Raw genomic sequence first — 13,653 nt, 5'->3', positions numbered from 1 at the left:
TGTTTTTTCCAAACTTTAAAAAAGAAAAAAGCTTTCCAATGGACTGATGAATGTGAACAAGCATTTACAACTATCAAAGAAACTCTTTCAAAACCACCAATTTTACAAACCCCCCTACAAGGGGAGCCATTATTCTTATATTTATATGTCACTAACTGGGCTATAAGCTCCACTCTTGTTGCAGAAAGGGAAAAGAAACAGTTCTCGATCTATTTTACCAGCAAAATATTACAGAATACCGAGCTTCGATATCCGAGCATTGAGAAACTGGCCCTAGCTCTTGTCTTCTCGACCAGAAGACTCCGACCATATTTTCAGAGCCATGAAATCCATGTTCGGACAGATCATCCTTTGCGGCAAGTCCTCCAGAAACCTGAGCTAGCTGGCCGACTAGTCAAATGGTCAGTAGAGGTATCAGAATTTGACATTAAGTACGAAGGCCGAGCATCCATCAAATCCCAGTTTTTGGCCGACTTTATCGCCGAATTCTCGGTACCAAGTATAACTAAAGACTACATCGAATGGTCCTTATACGTTGATGGGTCCTCGAACCCACAAGGGTGTGGAGCAGGTATCATTCTTGATGATAGCCACAGCAACGTCATCGAACATTCCCTCAATTTTTCCTTTAAAGCAAGCAACAATCAAAGTGAGTATGAAGCACTAATTGCTGGCCTTAGACTCGCTGCCGACTTAAACATCACCGAACTTAAGGTATATTGCGACTCCTTACTTATCGTCCAGCAGGTAAACAACTTATACCAAGTAAAGGACCCTTTTCTCTCTAAATACCTGGATGTCGTACAAAATTTACTTTCAAAATTTTCTAAATATAAAATACAGCACATACCAAGGGAGAGTAATGGCCGAGCTGACATTCTGTCTAAACTTGCCAGCACTCAACCAAATGGGTCATCACTTTATCAGTCAACACTGCTCAAGCCAAGCATTGAACTAACACAAATCTTAAGTGTAACACAGGAAGAAGATTGGAGATTTCCATACAAACAGTATCTCCGGACAGGGATCTTGCAAGGCAACGTCGAAAATGCTCGACACTTCTGTCGACAAGCCTCTTTTTTTACAATTTATAATAATTGCCTATATAGACGAGGATTCTCTCGTCCATTACTTAAGTGTCTCTGCAGAACAGAAGCCGAGCTTGCACTTGCTGAGGCGCATGAAGGGATCTGTGGTACACATCTCGGAGCCCGAAGTCTGACTTCAAAAATCCTCAGAGCTGGATTATATTGGCCGACAATATGACAGGATTGTCAAGCAAAAGTTAAAAGCTGTAACAACTGCCAGAAACACAGTCCGATCACACATCTCCCGGCCGAACTCCTACACTGTTCCGAGGTAAGTTGGCCGTTCAACCAATGGGGCATAGATATCCTCGGCCCTTTCCCCACAGCAGCAGGTCAGGTAAAATTTCTGGTTGTAGCAATTGACTACTTTTCCAAATAGATAGAGGCACCACCCCTAGACAAAATCACATCACAACAAATGATTTCTTTTATCTGGAAATATATTATTTGTCGATTCGGCATTCCTCGGCACATTATCACAGATAATAGTCGCAAATTTACCGATAAACAACATTTCTCCTCAGTCGAACACCCACAAACAAACGGCTTAGCAGAAGCCGCAAATAAAGTAATATTACATGCTCTAAGAAAGAAACTGGATGATGCAAAAGGCATCTGGGCCGAGTGACGAATAGGATTTTCTATCGGTAAAGAAATTTTATAAAAATAGAATCGCATTGTAAGTATAGTTTCTAAACCAACAGAGAATCCTTTCGTACAAAAGTTTTGGTTGTCACAAGTAACAAACCCCTAAATAAATTGATAACCGAAGTATTTAAACCTTGGGTCGTCTTCGCAAGGAATTGCAGGGAGGTGTTCTTATTATTAGTTATGAGTTTTGTAAATTGGGGGTTTTTAAAATAAGAAACAAGTAAATTAAATGACAAGAAAAATAAATTAATAATTAATAAAATCTCTCGGCAAGGTATAAGAATTAGAATTCCTATCCCAGTTATCCTTATCAGATGTGATGAGAATTGGGTTTTAATCCCACTTAGTTAAGTCAAGTGGACTAATTAATTTAATCCTCAAGTCCTAGTCAATTCCTGTGGGAAGACTAGCTTCAGAGCGATCCAAATCAATCAGTAATCTGCCAATTTCAATCACTGCTGAGTTTGACAACTCAAGTGTTACCAATTACTTAACCAAAGCAAAAAGGAAGAAAATATCTAAATTAAATTAAAAGCATCCATATAAATAAAGCAAAGCAAAGATAAATATGAAATACCTCAAATTATATTAAATAAAACATTCAAATCTAAACACAAAGAGTTCATAAAAAAAATTGAGAAAATAAATAAAAAGAACATTAAACTTGTGATTGAAGAAGATGAAATCCTAATCCTAATATAAATCATAATCCTAATCCTAATCCTAAGAGAGAGGAGAGAACCTTTCTCTCTAAAACTACATCTAAAAACCTAAAATTGTGAATTATGAGTTGATGATCATGAATGAATGGATTCCCTCACTTTATAGCCTCTAATATGTGTTTTTTGGGCCGAAAACTGGGTCAAAAACAGCCAGAATTTGCTGGTTACGAATTTTGTCATGCTGATTTTTGCAGGTGTGATGCATCTGCGTGAATCACGCGTTCGCGTCACTTATCCTAAGGACAACTATGGAAAATTATATATCATTTCGAAGCCATGGATGTTAGCTTTCCAACGCCACTAAAACCGCATCATTTGGACCTCTGTAGCTCAAGTTATGACCGTTTTAGTGCGAGAGGGTCAGGCTGACAACTTTGCAGTTCCTTCAGTTTCTTGTATTCCTTCCACCTTTGCATGCTTCCTTTCTATCCTCTGAGTCATTCCTGCCCTGTAATCTCTGAAATCACTTAACACACATATCAAGGCATCTAATGGTAATAATAGAGGATTAATATTAGCAAATATATGGCCAAAGAAGCATGTTTTCAATCATAGCACAAAATCAGGAAGGAAAATGTAACACATGCAATTTGTATGAATAAGTGGGTAAAGAGTTAATAAAAGCCACTCCATTGAGCACAAGGTAAATCATAAAATAGTGGTTTATCAACCTCCCCACACTTAAACATTAGCATGTCCTCATGCTAAGCTCAAGAGAAGCTATAAAGGGAAGAGGAATGGTAGAGTGTATGAAATGCAACCTATGAATGCAACTAAATGCAAAATATTTCTACCTACTTGGTTAAAAGTAAATAAGCTCTTCAAGACAAATATAAATCATATTTCACTAATTCAAATTATACAATAAAAGACAAGTAAACTTGTAAGAAGATAGCTCATGAAAGCAGGGAACATAGAATCAAGCATTGAACCCTCACTGGTAGTGTATATCACTATAATCTCTCAAGTGTATAGGGTTATTCACTCTACTCTTCTCTAGTCATGCTTTCTAAAACTTTGTTCTTCATCTAACCAATCAACAAGTATTTAATGTACCAATGCAAACATCATGAGGTCTTTTCAGGGTTGTAATATGGGACTAAGGTAAGGGTGAGGATATATGTATAGCCAAGTGAGCTATAATATGAATCTTTGACTAACCTAAGCTCTAACCTATACACACATTCTATATACTTTTAAATTCATGCCTAGCTACTCAAAATTCCCACTTTTGTATAATTTCCATACTCATGTACCAAATTTTCTTTAATTTTTATCACATGTGCATTGATCTTTTATTAAACTTAATATTGGGGTAATTTTGTCCCCTTATTTATTTATTTATTCATTGAATATTTTTGGATTTTTTTCTTTTTTTTTGAAACATAAACACAACATATATCAATGCACATGGTATTTTAGTTTAATTTGGTTTCACATGAGCATGCTCCCAAATTTCTGATTATTCTTATTAATTTAATCATTTCCTATCAACCCATGTTCCCATATTTTCCCACACTTAGTTGATACATAATCTCTATCTTAAGCTAACCAAAGATTCAATTTGGGATTTTTACTTTTGTTTTTCTGCTTAAGGCTAGTGATGTGGTTATAGAACAGAAGGGGATTAAAAGGCTCAAGGGGGCTAACAAGGGTGATGTAAAAGGTAGGCTTATTTGGGATTAGTGAGCTTAAAACAAGTAATGGCCTCAATCATATGCAAGCATGTAAATACACTAAATATTGGATATATAAAATGGAACAAAGCAAAGATTGCAATCATAGAAAAGAAAACACACAAGAATAAAATATTATGGTTAAATAATGTAACCATATAAATAAGCTCAAAATCTCACGGGTTGTGTGTTCTTTGGCTTAAAAACCATGTTCCAAATACAACTTCAAACAAGTTTAACACAAAAGATTTGATTTAAATTAGTGAAATTTTTCAAAAATAGGATCTTAAAAAGAAACTTATTATTTTAACCAAGCAGTGGCTAAATGCATAAAATCAAACAATCATGCAATGAAACATGCAAATGTAACAATGTACTAAATAAAATATTGGTGTTGAGAAGAAAATAACTAACCCATGGAGATCGGTATCGACCTCCCCACACTTAAAGATTGCACTGTCCTCGGTGCATGCTGAGATGTGCGGGTGGACGGGTTGCTAGCTATAACTGCTACTTTTCTCCAAAGATTGTGCAGGTGGACTTGTTTGTCTTCCCATTAAGAAGATTTTCCTCTCCCTTCGTGGTGGCCATCCTGAAAGAAGAGGAAAAAGAAGAAAAATAACCCAAAATAAAGATAGAAAATAAATAAAATATGGCTGTTAATGCCAGATAATAAGGATCTCAATTACATGGTAGCTACAACATGCAAGTGAGAAAACAGTAGAAGTGCATGGCAAATCAAGAGTGCAAAAATTTGCAACAATGGGGAAGAGAGTGGGTAAGGAGAGATAATATAAATTCATGTCAATGCAAAAGTAATACAGGTATAAAAGATTGGCATTGATTTAAATAATATTACCTAACCAGAATAACATAAGTCACTAAGCACCCAAAATAATTCAAGAGAAGATGCAACAGTTAAATAAGAAAATTTTAACACCAAAGGAAAAATAATGAATTTAGAAAAGAAAATAAAAATGTGCACAAAATTATGATGCAATGAATGAAATATGCAAATAAATTAAGTAAAATAAAATGAAAGATAAGAAGAATGAGAAGGGAAAGAAGGGAAGAAGAAGTAAGGAAGAAAGAAGAAAGAAGAAAAGATAGAAGAGATTAGGATTAGAAAAGAAAAGATAAGACAATTGGCGCTGATCTGGATAAGTTGTGCGACGCAGGCGACGCGGACGCGTGAGTGACGCGGTCCCGTGGTGTGCGATAAGGTCAGGTGATACGGACGCATGGGTCACGCGATCGCGTGGCCTGATTTGTGCGATTGGCGCGAGTGCAGCCTCGCGTTCGCGCAACTCTCTGTTCGAAACTCTTTTTGCCAAATTTTTGGGTGACGCGGTCGCGTGGTTGACACGATCGTGTGGATGGCCATTTTTGAAAAAGAACGCGAACGCGTCGAGCACGCGTTCGCGTGGGAGGGCTTGGGCTTCTAGCACGAGTCCAGCCCTATTCCAGCCCCACATACTGCCATACACCCCTTTACGTCGATTTTACAGAGCCACGCGTTCGCGTGGGTGATGCGGATGCGTGGGGAAGCTATCTTTCAAATGACGCGGCCGCGTCGGCGACACGGTCGCGTGGGCATATTTGTGCCTAAGGCACGCCTCCAGCCATGCTCTCGTGTGACTCTCTGTTCACTTTTCTTTTCTTCCTAATGCACTTGTGACGCGGACGCGTCAGCGACGCTTACGCGTCGCGTGCATTTTTTTATATGCAAAATGCAGAATGCAGTATGCAAATGTTGATGCAGATGTTATGAATAATTCCAGGTTCAATAAAATGGAATAAAATAAAACTTAATAAAAAAACAAAACGAAATAAAATTAAAATTGAAAAAGGAACGATCATACCATGGTGGGTTATCTCCCACCTAACACTTTTAGTTGAAGTCCTTAAGTTGGACATTCAATGAGCTCCTTGTCATGGTGGCTTGTGCTTGAACTCATCCAGGAATCCCCACCAATGTTTGTAATTCCAATGGCCTCCGGGATCCCAAACTAGGCGCAGAAAGCCTTCAAGCAGGTTAAAGCAAGTGACAAGGCCCCAAGAGTGTTGATTTCTAGACTGAATTCTGGGGTCCCGAACCTTACTTTTACACCCGTCTTCTTGTTGATCATCATGATTCCATCCGGGTAGCAAGCAATCTGAATTCTCACTAAAGCGGCCAACCAACTTCCTAGACCCATTCAGTTGAGCTTTACACCAACCTTTGCATTTAAACTTTGAGCTTTCCACCATATTGAATCTTGCATGACGACTCCTACCACTAACCATCTCCCTCTTACTCTTAAAGCCACAAAGAGCTCTAAGCTGACCATCTGTCTCAAGTAAAGCATATTCAAGTGAGCTAATTAAGCTTAGAGATGAGAGATTTATCCACTTGAATGAAGGGATGGATGGTGATGGCTTTGGGGGAGAGGTCTCCAACAGCATTGGCAAGGTGATTTCCAGCTCCAGTCCCTTGAGTTCTTCCTTGACAACTTCCACCTCCTTGCAGGTTTCTTCAATTTCAACCTCTTCCTCTTGGTAGCTTTCTTCCAATTTGATCTCTTCTTCATTGTTCACCAAGGGCATGGGAGGTTGTACTTCTTCTCCTTTAATCTCCATGTCAAGTCCAATGGGAGAGGATTCAAATATAGATAAGAATTCATCAATGATTGAATCCATCTCTTGATCATCCCCTTCAAAGTCTTAAACCATGATATGCATTGGAGGTTGTATACCCTCCTCAACATTAATTTCAAACATCTTCGAAGGAGGCTTTATAACTTGACTTTCCCATGGGGGTTCAGCATCTCCTAAGTCTTCAACCAATTCTTCTTCTTCGATAATTACAGTTTCCTCCACTTGTTCCAGTACAAAGTCATGCTCTTTACTGTCCAGTGGGGTTTCTAGTATCTCCTTCATGCTACGTTCTTCATTAGATTGTCCACATGAAGCCATGGAATTCCTTGAGTGTCCGAACGTCGGGAAGGTAATCGATTTATCACTTGATTCAATTGGTGAAGGGTGGCATGAAATTTTTCCACTGTTTCCTTGAGACGCTCCCTTGATTCTTGGGGTGATGGAAATGGACATGGGGCATAGGGGAGTGGTGGTTCTTGGGAGTAATTGGGGTGGGTATGGGTTAGGGTCATATGGAGGTGAATGATGGTAGTTGGCTTGTGAGTGTAGTGGTTCAAAGCTATGTTGAGAAGGTGGTTTACAGGTGTATGATGGGGCTTGTTGGTAATTACAAGGGGGTCCACCATATCTATCCTCTTGGTACGCACCTCGGAATGGCTCTTGACCATAGTAGTTCGGTGGGTGTTGGTTGTCACAAAAGGGTCCACCAGTACTATTGTTTCGGCATGCATTCTAGAATGGTCGTCGTCCATGGTACTTTGGAAGGTGTTGTTGCCTAAAGGGTTGATCAGATCCTCGTGGCTCCGTCCAACTCTGATTGTTTTGACCTTGATGCATGTTCCTGTTATAATTTCCATTCCTTGCAACAGCATTGGAACCAAACTCAAAGCGATGGGGTGAGAACTCATAGTAACTAATAAAAATTAAAAACAAAAATAAATAAACAAGCAAAGGAAAATAAAATAAATAAGAGAAAATGTTTGAAAAAGATTTGATTTTAAGATTAGAAAAGATAAGATAAGTTAGGTAAGAGAAGATAAGTTTTTAAATTAAAAGGTTTTTGAAATTTAAATTTTGAATTTGAAAATTAAATTTTGAATTTTGAATTTTAAATTTTAAAACTTGAATTTTGAAATTTGAAATTTGAAATTTGAATTTTAAATTTTGAAATTTGAATTTTGAAATTTGAATTTTGAAATTTGAAATTTGAAATTTAAATTTTGAATTTTGAATTTTGAATTTTGAATTTCGAAAAAGTCAACAATATAAGATAAAGATTTGAAAAAGATTTAAATTTTGAAAAAAAATTTTTAATTTAAATTTTAAAATTTAAAATTTGATTTTTGAAATAAGATAAGATAAGATTTTGAAAAAGATATGATTTTTGAAAAAGATTTGAATTTTGAAATTTAAAACTAAGATAAGATAAGATAAAAATTTTAAAATAAAAATCTGAATATATTTTTTTTAAAATAAAAACAAATAAACAAGCAAAAAACAAATATTTACAATAACCAATAATAAAGCACACATTTGCAATTCCCCGGCAACGGCGCCATTTTGACGAATATGATTTTCTATCGGTAAAGAAATTTTATAAAAATAGAATCGCGTTGTAAGTATAGTTTCTAAACCAACAGAGAATCCTTTCGTACAAAAGTTTAGGTTGTCACAAGTAACAAACCCCTAAATAAATTGATAACCGAAGTATTTAAACCTCGGGTCGTCTTCTCAAGAAATTGCATGGAGGTGTTCTTATTATTGGTTATGAGTTTTGTAAATTGGGGGTTTTTAAAATAAGGAACAAGTAAATTAAATGATAAGAAAAATAAATTAATAATTAATAAAATCTCTCGGCAAGGTATAAGAATTAGAATTCCTATCCCAGTTATCCTTATCAGATATGATGAGAATTGGGTTTTAATCCCACTTAGTTAAGTCAAGTGGACTAATTAATTTAATCCTCAAGTCCTAGTCAATCCCTGTGGGAAGACTAGCTTTAGAGCGATCCAAATCAATCAGTAATCTGCCAATTTCAATCACTGCTGAGTTTGACAACTCAAGTGTTACCAATTACTTAACCAAAGCAAAAAGGAAGAAAATATCTAAATTAAATTAAAAGTATCCATATAAATAAAGCAAAGCAAAGTCAAATCTGAAATACCTCAAATTGTATTAAATAAAATATTCAAATCTAAACACAAAGAGTTCATAAACAAAATTGAGAAAATAAATAAAAAGAACATTAAACCTGTGATTGAAGAAGATGAAATCCTAATCCTAATCCTAATCCTAAGAGAGAGGAGAGAACCTCTCTCTCTAAAACTACATCTAAAAACCTAAAATTGTGAATTATGAGTTGGTGATCATGAATGAATAGATTTCCTCACTTTATAGCCTCTAATTTGTATTTTCTGGGCCGAAAACTGGGTCAAAAATAGCCCAGAATTTGCTGGTTACGAATTTTGTCATGCTGATTTTCGCAGATGTGACGCGTCCGCATGAATCACGCGTTCGCGTCACTTATTCTCAGGGAAACTATAGCAAATTATATATCATTTCGAAGCCCTAGACGTTAGCTTTCTAACGCCACTGGAACCGCATCATTTTGACCTCTGTAGCTCAAGTTATGACCGTTTTAGTGCGAGAGGGTCAGGCTGACAGCTTTGCAGTTCTTTCAGTTTCTTGTATTCCTTCCACTTTTGCATGCTTCCTTTCCATCCTCTGAGCCATTCCTGCCCTGTAATCTCTAAAATCACTTAACACATATATCAAGGCATCTAATGGTAATAAGAGAGGATTAATATTAGCAAATATAAGGCCAAAGAAGCATGTTTTCAATCATAGCACAAAATCAGGAAGGAAAATGTAACACATGCAATTTGTATGAATAAGTGGGTAAAGAGTTAATAAAAGCCACTCAATTGAGCACAAGATAAATCGTAAAATAGTGGTTTATCACCGAGCTTATCCCAGAGATCATATGGGGATACAACACAACAATTCACTCAACCACAAAGGAGACACCCTTCCGTTTAGTCTACGGTTCAAACGCAATGATACCAGTGGAGATCTCCCAATCCTCTCTACGAACTGCATTGGCCGACCAAACTACACAAGACACAGCTCGGCAATCCGAACTTGACCTCATTGAAGAACTCAGATTGTCCACAGCAGTTAAACACTTAGCCATGCAACAGCACATAGCCCGAAGATATAACCAAAGACTTCATCCAAGATCCTTTCGTGTAAATGACCTTGTGCTCAGGAAATCAGAACAAGCTAGGAAACCATCAGCACATGGAAAACTAGCAGCTAATTGGGAGGGCCCTTACCGAGTTACAGAAGTAATCGGCAATGGAGCCTACCAACTACAAACCTTACAGGGTAAAGATCTCCCTAACACTTGGAATGTATCTTCTTTAAAGTTATATTACAGTTAATACCAGGGACAGGCCAGTACTCTTTTTCCTACTACCAAGATTTTTCCCACAAGGGTTTTGCTTGGAGAGGTTTTAACGAGGCTAGCCTACCTAGGACTTTAAATTCAAAGGTTTTACATTAATAAAATTCCTTATCCAGTCAATATTATGTGCATTTTATACTCCCCATTTGTCGAAATTTAAACAACCGATCTTAATCGGAATCCGATCATTCAGATACAATCATTCATCTAACCGATCTTAATCGGAGTTTAATACATCGGATACAATCAGTCAATCCGAAAGCCGACCTAATAACGAAAATTCAATCAGACAAATATCCGATTTAACTCGGAATCCAATCATTCAATCAGACAAATATTAGATTTAACTCGGAATCCGATCATTCAATCAGACAAATATCCTATCTAACTTGGATTCCGATCATACAATCAGACAAACATTCGACCTAACTTGGAATCCTATAATTCAACATATCCGATCTAAATCGGAAACCGACCATTCATACAAAAAATCCGATCTAAATCGGAAACCGATCATTCAATAATCAATCTTAAGCTGATCATACAGAATTTATCAATCATAAAAAAACATCTGATCCAAAAATCGGAAGCCGATCATTCAGAACCCGACTATAATCCGAACCCGACTATTCAGAAAACATTATTCAAAACAAATAGCCGACCTAATTCAAAATCATTGCCGATCACTCATACAGTTATTATCATGCCTATGAATCGGCATCCAAACTCGGACCACTCAGCCTACCTATAACATTTCTCAATCAAATTAATGGCATTTCACCATTGCAACAAATTTTACCTAAAACATCTGGCTCCAACCCAAACTCACATACCAGATAAATACCAACTTATCATACAGCCATAATATTATATTATCATCATAACATGCAAACAGAAACAACAAAGTTTTTCCTCTCCCAGAAAATAGTAGCAAAATATCAGTTACAATAAAAGCCAACTAAACTGTCCACACATAAACAGCCATAAGCTCACCATAGGAGCAAAATAGTTTACCAAACAAAATTAAACTATCAACAAAAAACAAGCCAAAACCCTATTGAACATTCTCATCTCCCTCCTCAGCAGCACCATCATCTTCAACCATTACACCATCCTGAATTACCTTCCCTGGATCCATCGCTGAAAAGTCCACCTCGAGAGCAAAGAATCTTGCCTGGACAGACGCCCTCTCAAATCCTTCAAGGAAGGAATCAAGAATTTCTCCTTGCTTGTTCTTCTCCAACTCCTTCAATTGAGTGGTAACCTCAATCATACGGGCACCCAGAGCAGATAAGTCAGCTTCCTTCTTTTTTAAATCTTCAACATCCTTGGCAAAGCTATCCTTCACATCTTTCAAATATTTTTCAACCTCAGCTAACTTCACCTCTAGTTCCAAGATCTTAGCAGTCTTTATAGCCAACTCCTCCCTAAAGCTCGGATCCTCCTTCTTCTCAACAAACTTCCGATGTATTTTTTCACGGCTACGCCCCAAACTCACCAGCCGCAATCCCACCACCTAAAATTTACAAATTAGTATCCCACAAAAACAGAAAAATTTAAAACCTTCACTCCAAAATCAAAATTACCTGCCTGTACTGATCAATAGCAACATCACCAACCTCGTCGGCCAGAGTTATATCTGCCGACGATTGACAACACTCATAGGCAATAACCATGTATGGGTAATCCCTCCCCCATAAGGACGAGGAATCAGTCTGTTCAACAACCCCATGCAACCTTTTTTGATTATCAAAGAACTTACGAACTTCTTCAATCGGCACTTCATCTTTCTCATCATCAGAAACGTCGGACAAGTCAACCACGTCACCTTTCCTCTTCTTAGCAATAACCTTCCTCCTCCTCGGCTTTGGCTGAAGATGAGCGGATAATTTATACACTTTTTGGCATTGTTTTTAAGTAGTTTTCAGTATGTTTTAATTACTTTTTATATATTTTTATTAGTTTTCAAGCAAAATTCACATTTCTAAACTTTACTATGAGTTTGTGTGTTTTTCTGTGATTTCAGGTATTTTCTGGCTGAAATTGAAGGACTTGAGCAAAAATCTGATTCAGAGGCTGAAGAAGGACTGCAAATGCTGTTGGATTCTGACCTCCCTGCACTCGAAATGGATTTTTTGGAAAGTAGCATCCAGGACTTTTCAAAAATATATAATAGTCTATACTTTTCCCTAGTTTTGACGATGCAAACTGGCGTTCAAACGCCAACTTCCTGCCCTATTCTGGAGTTAAACACCAGAAATAGGTTGCAAATCAGAGTTAAATGCCAGAAACAGGCTACAACCTGGCGTTCAACTCCAAAAAGAGTCTTTACACATGAAAGCTCAATGCTCAGCCCAAGCACACACCAAGTGGGCCCGGAAGTGGATTTCTACATCATTTACTTATCTTATGTAACCCTAGCTACTAGTTTAGTATAAAAACTACTTTTAGTGAGTTATTTCATATATCTTGTTAATCTTTTGAATAATTTTATATTCAGAGTACACATTTAGGGGGCTGACCATTCGGCCATGCCTGGACCTTGTTCTTATGTATTTTCAACGGTAGAGTTTCTACACACCATAGATTAAGGTGTGGAGCTCTGCTGTTCCTCATGAATTAATGCAAAGTACTATTGTTTTTCTATTCAATTCAAGCTTATTCCTATTCTAAGATATTCGCTTGCACCTCAACATGATGAATGTGATGATCTGTGACACTCATCACTATTCTCAACCTATGAACGCGTGCCTGACAACCACTTCCGTTCTACCTTAGACTGAGCGTATATCTCTTAACCTCTATTCCGAAAGATCAGAGTCTTCGTGGTATAAGCTAAAATCAATTGGCAGCATTCTTGAGATCCAAAAAGTCTAAACCTTGTCTGTGGTATTTTGAGTAGGATCTGGGATGGGATGAGTGTGACGAGCTTCAAACTCACGAGTGCTGGGCGTAGTGACAGACGCAAAAGGATCAATGGATCCTATTCCAACATGAGTGAGAACCGAAAGATGATTAGCCGTGCGGTGACAGCGCATTTGGACCATTTTCACTGAGAGAACAGGAAGTAGCCATTGACAACGGTGATGTCCAACATACCGCTTGCCATGGAAAGGAGTATGAATGATTGGATGAAGGCAATAGGAAAACAGAGGTTCAGAAGGAACAAAGCATCTTCATGCGCTTATCTGAAACTCCTACCAATGAATTACATAAGTATCTCTATCTTATTTTTTGTTTTAATTATATCATTAAAATCCCATAACCATTTGAATCTGCCTGACTGAGATTTACAAGGATGACCATAGCTTGCTTCAAGCCGACAATCTCCGTGGGATCGACCCTTACTCACGTAAGGTTTATTACTTGGACGACTCAGTGCACTTGCTGGTTAGTTGTGCAAAGTTGTGAAG

The 13,653-nt window shown here is 37.4% G+C and overlaps 2 protein-coding genes across 2 annotated transcripts; one reads left to right on the top strand and one right to left on the bottom strand.

Moving 5' to 3' along the window:
* Positions 1 to 9,830: 9,830 nt before the first annotated feature.
* On the top strand, positions 9,831 to 10,217 carry LOC148579500 (uncharacterized). The gene has a single exon (XM_088490453.1). The coding sequence runs from the start codon at positions 9,831 to 9,833 to the stop codon at positions 10,215 to 10,217; it is 387 nt and encodes a 128-aa protein (XP_088346579.1).
* Positions 10,218 to 11,294: 1,077 nt separating this feature from the next.
* On the bottom strand, positions 11,295 to 11,916 carry LOC148579499 (uncharacterized). The gene is made up of 2 exons (XM_088490449.1): positions 11,827 to 11,916; positions 11,295 to 11,756 (listed from the first exon to the last, which is right to left on the bottom strand). Exons 1-2 carry the CDS (start codon positions 11,914 to 11,916, stop codon positions 11,295 to 11,297), a joined length of 552 nt encoding a protein of 183 aa, XP_088346575.1.
* Positions 11,917 to 13,653: the final 1,737 nt, after the last annotated feature.

This window comes from Arachis ipaensis, chromosome B10 (assembly GCF_059453495.1).
Source record: "Arachis ipaensis isolate K30076 ecotype BB chromosome B10, ASM5945349v1, whole genome shotgun sequence".
NCBI classification, from domain to species: Eukaryota; Viridiplantae; Streptophyta; class Magnoliopsida; order Fabales; family Fabaceae; genus Arachis; species Arachis ipaensis.
The sequence above is the reverse complement of the archived record's forward strand: the minus strand, read 5'-3'. Positions and strand labels throughout refer to the sequence as shown.

Coding starts and splice junctions, on each gene's coding strand:
- LOC148579500 (XM_088490453.1), top strand. CDS start 9,831: ATGATACCAGTGGAGATCTCCCAATCCTCTCTACGAACTGCATTGGCC.
- LOC148579499 (XM_088490449.1), bottom strand. CDS start 11,916: ATGGTTATTGCCTATGAGTGTTGTCAATCGTCGGCAGATATAACTCTG. Junction 11,757..11,826: donor CTATTGATCAGTACAGGCAG/GTAATTTTGATT, acceptor TGTAAATTTTAG/GTGGTGGGATTGCGGCTGGT.